Source organism: Nothoprocta perdicaria, unplaced genomic scaffold (genome assembly GCF_003342845.1).
Source record: "Nothoprocta perdicaria isolate Ctin4 unplaced genomic scaffold, notPer1 scaffold_16, whole genome shotgun sequence".
NCBI lineage: Eukaryota > Metazoa > Chordata > Aves > Tinamiformes > Tinamidae > Nothoprocta > Nothoprocta perdicaria.
Genome location: NW_020454760.1, coordinates 7,544,227 through 7,557,696, shown reverse-complemented (window position 1 = coordinate 7,557,696; position 13,470 = coordinate 7,544,227). Strand labels below are relative to the sequence as shown.

The 13,470-nt window shown below is 41.8% G+C and overlaps 1 protein-coding gene across 1 annotated transcript in view; it reads left to right on the top strand.

Annotated features, from left to right (window-relative positions):
• Nucleotides 1-13,470, top strand: part of ZNF521 (zinc finger protein 521) — a 208,577-nt gene that overhangs the window by 69,435 nt on the left and 125,672 nt on the right. Inside the window, exon 3 of the mRNA XM_026035384.1 lies at nucleotides 2,199-5,551. Within this exon, the coding sequence (XP_025891169.1) occupies nucleotides 2,639-5,551 (2,913 nt within the window). The 5' untranslated portion in view covers nucleotides 2,199-2,638. The remainder of the gene's footprint in view (nucleotides 1-2,198; nucleotides 5,552-13,470) is intronic.

The following is a 13,470-nucleotide window of genomic DNA, read 5'->3' as shown; positions in this document are numbered from 1 at the left end:
ATCAGAAATTTATTTGATTGTAAAGGATAAAAGGGTTTTTCACTTAAAAAAAGCTGTCTGGAAATTTTTAGTTAAAATTTAAAATGTGGCAAGAATTAAGATTTTTTTCTGTGCATAGTTTTTCCACTCATTTGATTATTTCTAGTTTTAGAGTCAAACCCAGCAATTTGAGAGGGCAGTACACAGATTTACATCAAAAGTCTCCTGTGAATATTGGAGTCATTAATGTAACAGTTTAAAAACTCAGCTGTCTCGTAATATTTAGCATCTATCACAAGCGAATAACTCTGCTTACAGTACATTGCTAAGCATGTTAACAGATGACGGTGTCTTAGCTGGAAGGTAGGATTTATTTTTTTAAGAAAACAAACGCCTTTGCAGTTCAAAGACATGACATTTAGGCTAGGGTTTGCTTCTGTTATTTAAATAAACACCATTAGTGCAAATTCATACACAGATAAATGCAGATATATATATTTGTGTGTGTATGGAAGGTATGGGCAATCTGTGAAACCCACTTCTTCAAGAAATAAACAGGAGGGTAAGAAACCACGCAGTTTTCAGCTTGTATCGCAGAGCATTGTTGTGATGGGCAAGGGTCCAGGAATGGTGTTTGGTTGTTTTCTCAGGGTTAGATGGTTGCCATCTGGCATTGATAGGGAGATGGTGTTGTCATCAGTTTCTAGATGCAGGAAAGGAATGAATCCTCATCTGTTTCCCGTGGATAAGCCAGGGGTTGATAATCTAGTAAAATCTTGTTACCTTAAAGAAAGCAAGCTCAGACTTTGTTTATATAATATAAGCCAGCTCTAACTTTCATGTTAGCGCAATAGATTTCTGATAAGAGGCTGACGATATTAAGAAATGTACCATTTGTGAAAAACACTTTTAGAAAAAGATACTTTTCAAAAGGTTTAGCCTGTTTTTTTCTGTGCTTTGTAATCAATTTTGTTTTTAAAAGGTGAAAGAACCCCCAGTACTGCCCCTGGAAAGGAATAAAAGGGCCATTTATTTCAGAGAGGTTCACCAAGCATTCTTTCGATATTTTAAAAGAAATTTTAGGTTAAAAGAAGGACAATCGTTGCAGTGCTGTAGTCTACATTTAGAGCAAAAGCTACAGAAATTGTAGAGCACACCTGTTAAAAAAAAATCCCTTGGCCCATCCAAAGGTGAGGTAATAGCATGTACAACTAGTTCAGCTTGTTATCTGGCTAGCAGTCTTGTTTTGTCTTTTCTTTGTCGCCCATAAATCTCTCAGCTTTTGCCATAATCATTTATCATTTTTCCTGTTTCCAGCTTTTTCCAAGTTGCTTTGTCTGTGATCGCCTCACAGTGCAGGTTGTGCTGAACTAAGGAAGTTCAGCTGGCCGAGGCGCTCGCAAAAAGGAAGCCGTGGCGGGCAACCTCTTGAACTTGAAAGAGAAAAAAAAATGCTGATCACATCTGACCCTCATGAAACTTTCTCGTTTTCCTTGATCCTAGCATTTGGTTTGCTAGTCTGTTTGGAACATTTAATGATCCAGCTGCCAGCTTTTGGTGACTGAATTGTATGGCTGTTGAAGAAATCTGCTTGCACTGCATTAGAGAAAACATCATTGTTTATAGTGTTGTCCTGTTCCTCCCCAGTACTTTTTCATATTATTTATTTGAATAACACCCAAGTCTCTCTCAGTGGTAGCCTTTAAAAGATTTCTGCGTTCAGAGTGAACATCAAGGTTGGGGGGAAACTGTAGCAAAGCAGAGGGGATTTTTTTTATTAAGTATTAGGCATGTGAGTTGACTTTATTAATTTCAAATCATTCCTGTAATATTTTCTCCTTTCCTTTGACTCTTCAGATGCTCAAATAATATGCAAATCATTTTACAATGGATACAAAAGAAACATTAAATATATTAAAATCTGCATTTTAATAAAGTTGTCAATGTATAATACATATCCTGCAACTGAGAAGGAATGATAAAAAAGCAATAAAAAAGTAATATAGGCACAGAACTATTTAATAACTTCTAATATTTTACAATCTGATAAAAATAAATGTGGTCTTGAAGCTATTTGGTACAAGTGTAAGAAGTATTCTAGTCTGAGTGGAGTGCATTTTAGCTACTCAGGGCTAGCATGTCTATGTTGTTTATATGATTTGCTGTTTCCTTTGAGCCGTAGAGATTAAGCCTGTGGGAATGTTTCTTTCTCATTTCAGATGGAGTGGATGTTGAGGACGACCCCACCTGCTCATGGCCAGCATCATCACCTTCGAGCAAAGACCAGACTTCCCCAAGCCATGGAGAGGGTTGTGATTTTGGTGAAGAAGAAGGAGGCCCGGGGTTGCCCTATCCATGCCAGTTCTGTGACAAATCGTTCAGCCGCCTCAGCTACTTAAAACACCACGAGCAAAGTCACAGCGACAAGCTCCCCTTCAAATGCACATATTGTAGTCGTCTCTTCAAACACAAACGCAGCAGGGATCGCCACATAAAGCTTCACACTGGGGATAAGAAGTATCACTGCAGTGAGTGTGATGCGGCGTTCTCGAGGAGCGATCACCTTAAAATTCATTTAAAGACTCATACATCCAACAAGCCATATAAATGTGCCATTTGTAGACGTGGATTTCTGTCGTCTAGTTCGCTGCATGGTCACATGCAGGTCCATGAGAGGAACAAAGATGGCTCTCAGTCAGCCTCGCGGATGGAGGACTGGAAAATGAAAGACACTCAGAAATGCAGTCAGTGTGAAGAAGGCTTTGATTTTCCTGAGGATCTTCAAAAGCACATTGCAGAATGTCACCCTGAGTGTTCCCCTAACGAAGACCGTTCTGCTCTTCAGTGTGTTTACTGTCATGAACTCTTTGTAGAGGAGACGTCTCTGGTAAATCACATGGAGCAGGCTCATAATGGTGAGAAGAAGAATTCATGCAGCATATGCTCTGAGACCTTCCACACTGTGGAAGAGCTGTACAGCCACATGGATAGTCACCAGCAGCCAGAGTCATGCAACCACAGCAACAGCCCATCGTTGGTAACTGTGGGCTACACCTCAGTTTCTAGCACCACTCCGGACTCAAATCTTTCCGTGGATAGTTCAACAATGGTGGAAACGGCTCCTCCTATACCGAAGGGTCGTGGAAGGAAGCGGGCAGCTCAGCAAGTGCCAGATATCACTGGCCCTTCGAGTAAACAAGCGAAAGTTACGTATAGCTGCATTTATTGCAACAAACAGTTATTTTCCAGCCTTGCAGTTTTGCAGATACACCTGAAAACTATGCATTTAGATAAACCCGAACAAGCCCATATCTGTCAGTATTGTTTGGAGGTGTTGCCATCTCTCTACAATCTGAACGAACATCTGAAGCAAGTCCATGAAGCTCCAGACCCAGCGCTGATCGTTTCCACCATGCCTGCCATGGTGTACCAGTGCAACTTCTGCTCGGAAGTGTTCAACGACCTCAACACTCTTCAAGAACATATCCGATGTTCTCATGGATTTGCCAACCCTGCTGCTAAGGACAGTAATGCGTTCTTTTGTCCCCATTGCTACATGGGATTTCTTACAGATTCTTCCCTGGAAGAGCACATTAGACAAGTCCATTGTGATCTTAGCAGTTCCCGATTTGGTTCCCCTGTGCTTGGAACCCCAAAAGATCCAGTGGTGGAAGTGTATTCTTGTTCTTACTGTACAAACTCTCCAATATTTAATAGCGTTCTTAAACTGAACAAACATATCAAGGAGAACCATAAGAACATTCCTTTGGCACTGAATTACATCCACAATGGAAAAAAATCCAGAGCCATGAGTCCATTATCTCCTGTAACCATTGAGCAGACCTCTTTAAAAATGATGCAAGCAGTTGGAGGTGCTCCTCCTCGTCCTGCAGGTGAATATATTTGTAATCAGTGTGGTGCTAAGTATACTTCTTTGGATGGTTTTCAGACTCATTTGAAAACACACCTTGACACTGTCCTACCAAAACTGACCTGCCCACAGTGCAACAAGGAGTTTCCAAATCAGGAATCCCTGCTGAAGCATGTTACCATTCATTTCATGATCACCTCGACCTACTACATCTGTGAAAGCTGTGATAAGCAGTTCACTTCTGTGGATGACTTGCAGAAACACCTGCTGGACATGCATACATTTGTATTCTTCCGCTGCACCTTGTGCCAAGAGGTTTTTGACTCCAAAGTCTCCATCCAGTTACACTTGGCTGTGAAGCACAGCAATGAGAAGAAGGTATACAGATGTACGTCTTGTAACTGGGACTTCCGCAACGAGACTGACCTGCAGCTTCACGTGAAACACAACCACCTGGAGAACCAAGGCAAAGTGCACAAGTGCATCTTCTGCGGTGAGTCCTTTGGTACGGAGGTGGAGCTGCAATGTCACATCACTACGCACAGCAAGAAGTACAACTGCAAGTTCTGCAGCAAAGCTTTCCATGCTATCATCTTGCTGGAAAAGCACTTAAGGGAGAAACATTGTGTTTTTGAAACAAAACCTCCAAATTGTGGAACAAATGGGGCCTCTGAGCAGGTCCAGAAAGAAGAAGTGGAGCTGCAGACCTTGTTGACAAATAGTCAGGAGTCCCATAACAGCCACGATGGCAGCGAGGAAGATGTTGACACATCCGAACCCATGTATGGCTGTGACATTTGTGGGGCAGCTTACACCATGGAGACTCTCCTGCAAAATCACCAGCTTCGAGACCACAACATTCGACCTGGAGAAAGTGCCATAGTGAAGAAGAAGGCTGAACTCATTAAAGGGAATTACAAGTGTAACGTGTGCTCGCGAACATTCTTCTCTGAAAACGGCCTCCGCGAGCACATGCAGACGCACCTGGGACCAGTGAAACATTACATGTGCCCCATCTGTGGTGAGCGGTTTCCTTCTCTTCTGACTCTTACTGAACATAAAGTCACCCACAGTAAGAGCCTGGACACTGGAAACTGCAGGATTTGCAAGATGCCTCTGCAGAGCGAGGAGGAGTTTTTAGAGCATTGCCAGATGCACCCTGACCTGAGGAACTCCTTGACAGGGTTTCGCTGTGTGGTGTGCATGCAGACAGTGACCTCCACGCTGGAGCTGAAGATCCATGGGACGTTCCACATGCAGAAAACTGGAAATGGCTCCGCCGTGCAGTCCACGGGGCGTGCACAGCATCTCCAGAAACTGTACAAGTGTGCTTCTTGCCTGAAGGAATTCCGTTCAAAGCAGGATTTAGTGAAACTTGACATCAACGGTCTGCCATATGGTCTGTGTGCTAGCTGTGTTAATCTCAGTAAAAGTGGTAGTCCAAGTGTCAACATCCCTTCAAGCAGTAACAGACAAGGCATGGGCCAAAATGAGAACTTGAGTTCCATTGAGAACAAAAGCAAGGCAGGGGGACTGAAGACTCGATGTTCTAGTTGCAATGTTAAATTTGAATCAGAAAGTGAACTCCAAAACCATATTCAGTCAATCCACAGAGAGCTTGTTCCAGACAGCAACAGTACACAGCTGAAAACACCACAAGTATCTCCAATGCCCAGAATCAGCCCCTCCCAATCTGAAGAGGTAACCCTTTTTTCTTTGCTCTTGACACCTTCCACCCTTTTGGAAAAACAATGCCCATTTTTTCAAGCCGTTCTGTCACTTGTCATGAAATGCTTAGGCTGATACATGTTACATTTCCATCTGTAGCCATTAGCTGGTAATTATTTGCTTCTTGATATGTGTTGGCTTGAATAGTGCAGGATAGGACTGATTCCAGTCTCCCTAGGATATTGTCTTCTGTAGCACTGAGGAGACCCATCTTCATGCCAGCACAACTGAGATCTGGAATCTTCTCTTAGCTCCATTACACATTGGAGTCCCCAGCTAGGAGTTGTGCTTACAGCAGAGAGTGTTAATGACAGAGGAGTAGAATATAGTGAGCCAAAATGCTGGCATAAGGGGTGAATTTTTAAAAAATATTTGTGCACAACAAATTGGGAGTTATTTTTGTAAACTGTGTTGTAGACATTAATTTCCATCTTTTTAAAATATTTTGATTAAATAGAAGTGTAACACCAGCCTAAGGTAATTTGCAGTCTTTCTGGGACAATTCCATACCTGGTTTTCTTTCTGTTCCTTAGGAACAACTTTTTGATATCCCTGAAACACTGGGGGCATGATGATTAAAATCATCAGGGCAGCATAGCTCAGAAAGTAAATATGCATTTCAGGAAGACAGAGCATCGAAGTTTTGAAGGTTTCATCTGCTTCCTCAGTCATCAGTGACCAAGTGATAACCCCTGGATGGTGGTGGGGGGCTCAAAGAGGGAGGGCAGTCACACACTATTAGGGTTTATCAGAGACCCCTGTCGATCAAGTGGTCCAGACCTCCTGCTCTAGCAGGGTCAGCTAGAGCAGGTTGTCCAGGACTGCCAGTCTTCAGCTTGCAAGGGCAGGGGGGCTGTTGAGGAATGGGATTTGGCCAAAGAAGGGCAGGTCACTATAAAAAGATTGGGAACTGCAGGCCTAATGAAAATCCTTATTTTCAAGTAGGAGGGAAAAGGTACATTCTTTTTAATTTGATGTAGTTCTGACCTTTGATGGTCCTGTAGTGCTGCTGTATGTATGTGTGTAGAAATCGTGGAATGACCAGCTGTATGTTTGAGATAAATTCAGAGATAAATGTCCTAGTTACGGTTTCAGCTTTCCACAGTATTATTTGTGATTACTTGAAATCTTTCTCTTATCCCTCATGTCCAAAGGCAGTTTTCACTGCCTCAAGCATGATCAAAATCACGTGTTTTAAGAAAGCTACCATGATAAGATGTTGCCAACTCGAATTTCTCTTGCTTATAACCTCTACAAAAAAAAAAAAAAAAAAAAAAAAAAGAAAAAAGTGGGACTTTAGTGGGTGATTTGAGGTCAGCTGTCTTCAGTAGCATCAATTAATTTTTTTGCAATTAGATCATATATAATCAGAGCATTGATGGGCATGTTTCTATTCTAAATGGAGTTACCAACTCACCCTTTTATCTTTTATTTGAAAAAGAAAAAAATATGGACTTAAGATACAGTAAGATATGTGAGTAGCAATTGCATGCTTTCACATTGCTCTTTGCCCTCCCACTCAGCGCTTGCAAACTGATTTTTCAATGTTGATAGTTCTAGTCTCTAGATAAGTAACCTAGACTTTCAGATTCTTTTCTCATAGGAGGCACAAAACTATCAAGTTCCTGATAGAGCATTAGTACTTCTTGAAACCAGAAATGCATTTCTGTGAAACCCTGAATGATAATTTATTTCCCTAACAGATAGTAGTGGTTTCAAATTGTAATGACCCAAACAAAATGACAATGAGAATCAAAAAAATGGAAGTGGTAATACACAAAGGTTTAACACTATAGATTTGATGTCGGGGCTGAGAGAAACAAAAACATAAGCATATAACACAAACAGTAAAAACAGATTGGATTTCTAAAAGTTGTTATTAGTCAGTGGCTTTGACACAACACTAAGAAGGGTATTTGTTGAATTGAATGTGATTTTGAAGATAGCTACTTAAACAGGATATTTTGGGGAAGTTTTCAACCAAAAAAAATATTACAGGAGTGAATATTTCATTTACATTATTGGGAGTCATGTGGTTTGAGATGTCAACTTGACTGAAGGACCATTTCACTCTGGAAGCACGAAGAATGTGGGGAATAGGGCTGAATACTCATTGGTACTCGGTTTTGGTTTACTATGGTAAGAGTACTTGGAAATATATTTTTAAGAGAAAAAGTAACACTAAAATATGTGACTTTTGGCTTCATTGTCAAGTGTTCTTATTTTAGATCTAGAAAACTTCTCTTTTTCAGCTTACACTCTCAAATATGTTTATGTGTGCTTGCCTTAATGTGACATAATGTTATCAGACGAGCTACTATATATACCTTCTGAGGCCTTCTTACTTACTCAGTGAAACATGCTGCCCCAAATCATCTTCACTGCGAGTTAGCTGATGTATTTTACCTTTCAGTTGGGATGGGAAATGATGGGCAATGCTCATCAGTTACCACAACTCTGGCAACAGGCCAGAACTTCCTATTGGGCAGATGGTGGGTGGATAGCCTTAGAAACATCTCTGAAAGGGGAAACTCCCTAACATCTTCCTGGAGTTTGGTGAAATGCTCACTTCTGGCTGTATATTTCTTGTAAAGTTCCTAAGCTGTTGCAAACACACTCTTAGGCTAGGAGTGATAGCTAATGGTGACAGCTAATGTTTTAAAATGGAGAACAGTGTTTGATCTGATTGATCTGATTGATTTGGGAACCAGGTCTCAGTCCTTTTCCTACACTCATCACTCACGTGCTCTGTTGACTTGGAGTGATCCCCTTTATCATCTCTGCTTCCTTTTCTTTATGGAGAGAGTAGGAGTGATAGCTACTCAACCTGAAAAGTATGTTACCGCGCTTAATTACAATAAACTTCTAAAGCATTTGAAAGAGGAAAAACAGTGTTCAAAGAGAACTGGAGCCTTATTTTTCTTGTTCCTCCTTAATGTTCAGGCATCTAATGAGAGAGCTCCTGACTCAGCATAAATATGGGCCCTTACTTTTTAAATTTCAAGACTGCTGGGCATGCATGACCAATAATAATTATTATATTCCTAATTGCTTGGATGTCAGGGGGAGGAGGGAATGGACTGCAGCCTATATCAAGAGTTGATGGTAAAACCTACCTTATGTTAATGTGTCCACATGTGCAGCCAAGCCCAGTTTGGGGTCCTGCTGGTAACATCTACCTGTTGGTAGAAGTTCACAAGTATAATTGTTTTTGGAATAGTTCAAGTTACGTGTCATTTTGTTCCATGAATGTGAACCTGTGGCAAAACAGTCTTTCATTAATAACACAAGAACAGCCTTGCTTTTCTGCCCTGAGAAGAGACGGGGCACTGCAAGGACTCTGCCAAATGGCTGCAGGAATAAAGAAGCATATTTAGGTGTTGCAGAAGACTTGCAAAGACTCAATTTAGCAGGGAGGATCAAAAACACCAGGCAATGGAGAGAAGAACTAGCAATTGTCAGACCATCTGATAAAGGACAAGTGGGAATCTGGGGCTGCCTCGTGTGTCCTGGGGCTCTTGTGCAGAGCTGGGCGCCAGGATAGGCCAGTCGCAGCAGGGACAGTGGGCACGTCACAGCAGCCAGCACAAGGAGCCTGAAAGCACAGGCTAACCGTGAGCTTGTGGAGACAGCAGTCACGGGATGAGCTTGTGGAGACAGGAGTCACGGGATGCAGAAACTACGGAGAGATGGTGGCTCCTGGAGACTCCATGTATCCCACCTCAGATGAGTCCAGAAGCAGTATCGCCTGGAGAGAAAGAGTGGAATTCAGGTAGGTGTATTACTATACCATTACTTATTTTTGTTTGTTTTTTTTTTTCTCCTCTTTATTTATGGGCCCTGAATCTCTCTTTTATCTGTTCCTATTCCTCCCCCCTTCTCAAAATGCTGCCAAGCTCTCAGAGACAGAGAACAGTAACTGCCTTTTGAAGTAGCTGGTTTGTCTCAACAGCAGGCACTGGCAGTGAGAGGCGGAAAGAGGAGAGAAAAGACTATGAGGAACCCAGAAATGTTCCCAGATGCCTGCTTTTGGCAGGGCAGACAATAGCATTTTTAGCAACATAAATCAGTGTGCTTTTAACAGAAACAAATGCACTGAAATCAATAGTCATGCATTTAATTGAAATACATAAAGAAATTAAAATAATCCTCATCAGCAATCTGAGCCGATCATTCAGACTACAGGATTTTTATGAATAAGCACATAAACTTGTAATGTAAACATAAAAAGTAGTGCCTTGGGTTTCCTGTCAGTGAATCCAGGCCCAGAACAAATGATTTTCATGCTAGATTTTGGATGCAGGGACAGAAGAGGTAAAGAAGGCTTGTTGCTGGCTCAAAGATTTGGCTTTTAAATCTGTGGCAAACATATTTTCTGCTTGAAGATTTTCCGAGTAAATGCCTAAATATATCCTTTCTAATCTTCTGGGATCATTTTCAATTTTCAAGGAGTTTTTTTTTTTTAAGATATAGCCATGTATTTCTAGGAAGGGCTACCGTACTTTTCTTGCCACAGTAGGCCACCTTCACATTTCACTGTGCTTTAATTGACTTCACTGTGTGAAGTTGCTGGCAAAACATAGTTTTAAACATTTCTCTTCTTGGTCTTTACACCTGTAGTAGTGAGCTCTCAGGCAGGGACTTCTCTGGATTTAACGAGGCTGTTATTTATTATATTGTTGCTGTGAATCCTACCTAAGTCAAGCAACAGACTTCCCACCTTCTCATACATGTCATGAATTTAGTCTATGAGAGGAAGCCCCATGTGCTGTCTGGGAGCTATGGAACAGAAGCAAAAAGATCTACTGTAGTGAGTTTTCTGTCTTAGTTCCCTGTCTTATAGCCATTAAACTCTAATTATGCTTGCCTGTCTTGTTACTTCTCAGAGGCTTTGGTTGGGAAATTTGGAGAGGCACCTTTTCCAAACCTGAGGACAGCTTTGCGTCAGAGGAAGAAGGATGACATGTTCTCCAGACTTTGCAAGAGCCCCAAGTCAAGATTTCTGTGCACCAATGCAGTGGGGGGAGTGCCTGCTTGAAGAAAAGACAGAACTGGAAAGGGGTGTAGGAAAGTGAGTGAAGATATCAAGCATCTCCAGAGAGGGCAAGTGTGGATTCCACATAGCATTAGGAGATAAAACATCCTAAGATGTGCATGCCAGTAAGTCAGCTGTGCAGCCCACTATCTTCATGGGGCTTTCCCTGTATATGTGTCTACTGGCCAAGTTTCCCTTCCACTCAGCCCTGGTGGAAAATCAAAACTGTGTTGAGTTACACCGCCCTCAGGTGCAGGTAGTAACAAGAAGTAATTTGCCCCAGCTTTCCAGCCCGATTATCTTTGGAAACAAGATGTAAGAAGACATGACATGTCTTTTTTGTTGTCCCCATACCTCTGAAGGGTTCCCTTCAATGAATGCCCCACTAACTTTTGAACCACTCTCGGCCATTTTCAAGCAAAACTTTATAGAGGAGTAGAAACCTCCATGCATAAAAAACCTTCACAGCTTTTGAGGAGATAGGTGAGCAAGTAGGTGGTAGAATCCAACAGGAAAGAGGCCTTGTAGAGATCCAGACGAGGAAGATGGCTTTAACTGAAGTTCATGTTTGCTTTTTGCACAGAAGTCACTCACAAGAAATGAAACTATAGGAAACCATGGTCTTTCTGGTCCTTGCAGAACAACTTCTTACATGACTGTAAATGTTTTGAGAAGTGTTGTTGGTTTTTTTAATACTCTTCAATAAAGTTATTTGTAACATTAGTGTTATTTGTCTCACACAACAAACGTAACTGCCAAATTTTTTACTCTGTCACCAGTGACATCGAATGGGCTAGCCATTAATTTAAAATGAACTTGTAGAACCAGTACTGTGTATTCCATGAAGTTGTACAAAGTGAGCAGAAACGAACCACGAGATACATGGCATCTTGTTAAACCACCTCTTCTTTTGATCTCTCATAGCTCTCTGGTGGCTGGCAATCACTCTTATGTCTGGCTGTTTAAAATCAGGGGTTATTTTTTTTCCCTTGCCAATGCTGTCTTCCATTTGCTCCGCTTCCTGCATTACTCCAGAAATTGTATCAAATGTATCCAACATAGTTTCAGATATGACAGTAGAAGCATGTGTCTTGCCATGGGCATTTTTACCAGCCTTTTGGCTTACCAGATGCAGATTTATGTGACCCTGTCCTTTTCTGGTGGTTAAATCTTTGTTGCTAGCATGTGGCTTTGGAAGTCAGGGAATGAATAGGTAGGGCCTCTCCCAATACTGAGCCTCCCAGTACGGTTCTACCAGTAACAACGTGTCAATCTGGGAAAAAATGACCCTGTCTGCAGTTTTTATTAAAGCTCTGAATTCCTCAGGATGTAAACCTCATTCATTGATCATTCCTAATGCCTGAGAAATTCCTCCAGGGAGCCACCGTTACTCGTATAGCCATTAGAAAGTTGCTTGTTGCTTGTGCACACAAATCAAGGTGGGAGATAGGAAAGAAGAGGACTATTTGTCCCCTTTAGTCATGCTTCCACAGTTTTGGTATCCTGTGAGAAAGGGATATCCTCTGTTTTGTGCCCATTATCTAGATACACTGTTCTTTGCAAAAAGGCACACCTAGTGGCTTTTTGTATCTGGAAGGCCACCTCTTCTTCCTCTGCACTCTGCAATAGGAAATGAGGTTGTTCACCAGGAGAGAGTGATCTGAGACTGCAAGCTCCCAGATTTCCTTTTGTACCTTTTTTTTGTTTTGTTTTGTTTTCACTGCCAGAACAGTCCTCTTTTTGCTTTCTTCTCTGATGACTGGAATAAATTCAGCGCCAAACTCTAGGAAACACAACAATCTGCATGTAAAAATCCTGCAACCATCACTGATGGTGGCGAGCTTGCAGTTGAGCCTGTTCTGCTGCTTCTTCTGTAAGTTCATTCAGGAAATGTTTGCAACACCTGGTGATTTTCCGGAACTACCTGCCTTAACCACAGTTCCTCAGTTTTCTTATGTTCCCTGCTTCACAGCTCATGGGATGGTGCCTGAAGTCCTGCAAACACAGGAGTGCGGCGTTCTGTTTCTGAAGCAAACTCTCTGGTCTCTTTTTCCTGATGGGGAAGTGGCAGACTGAAGCCCCATGCAAAAAGAAATGAGATTATTACAGGATGTACCCAAGAGGAACTGCTGGAATTTTAAGAAGTAATATGAAAGTAAAAGAGAGAGAAAGTAAAAATGAGAGAGAGGGAATTGTGGGACGTTTCCATAATTCCCTGAGAAGAGAGTATGCCTTTCCAAGAGAAACTGCTAGACAAATGACAGTGCCTAGTGAAGAAGGGCGGCTCGGTGGAGCACTGGCTTTGCTGGTACCCCCCTTTCCTGGGCAGCTGGACTGCCCCAGCAGAGGTTGTCCTCAGTGAAGCATCATTGCAAGGGCAGCAGCTGTACGCCAACTCAGACACCACCAGTAGGTTTGTTAACACTGATGTGGCCTAAGAGTGTCCATATAGAGCAATGTTGTAATTACAACGGCGCAGTCGTAGGATTTTGTTCCTACATTTCTCTGTGTAGGCAAAGCTCTGCAAACCCCAGCCTTGCCAGCGTGCAGTGTGAAGCCTTCATTTGTGCACTCCCATTGACTTGCACAAGTGCAGAGCTAATTGCATGAGAAACATCTAAGGGTTTAATCCTCCTCCTGATATTTCAATGAAAATTAATTTCTTATATATTATGTATGAGCAATATATTTCTGTTTGTACATTAGTATGAATATTGCATATTTTTAAGCAGAAATTCTGTTCTGTATGATTGAGTTTCTTGGTAAGATACAGCCCAGAACCCTGCATGAATACACGTTGAGTGAAAGCAGACAAGTGGGCAAGGGAAGGTCACTTTCACTTTCTTTTCTCAGAAAG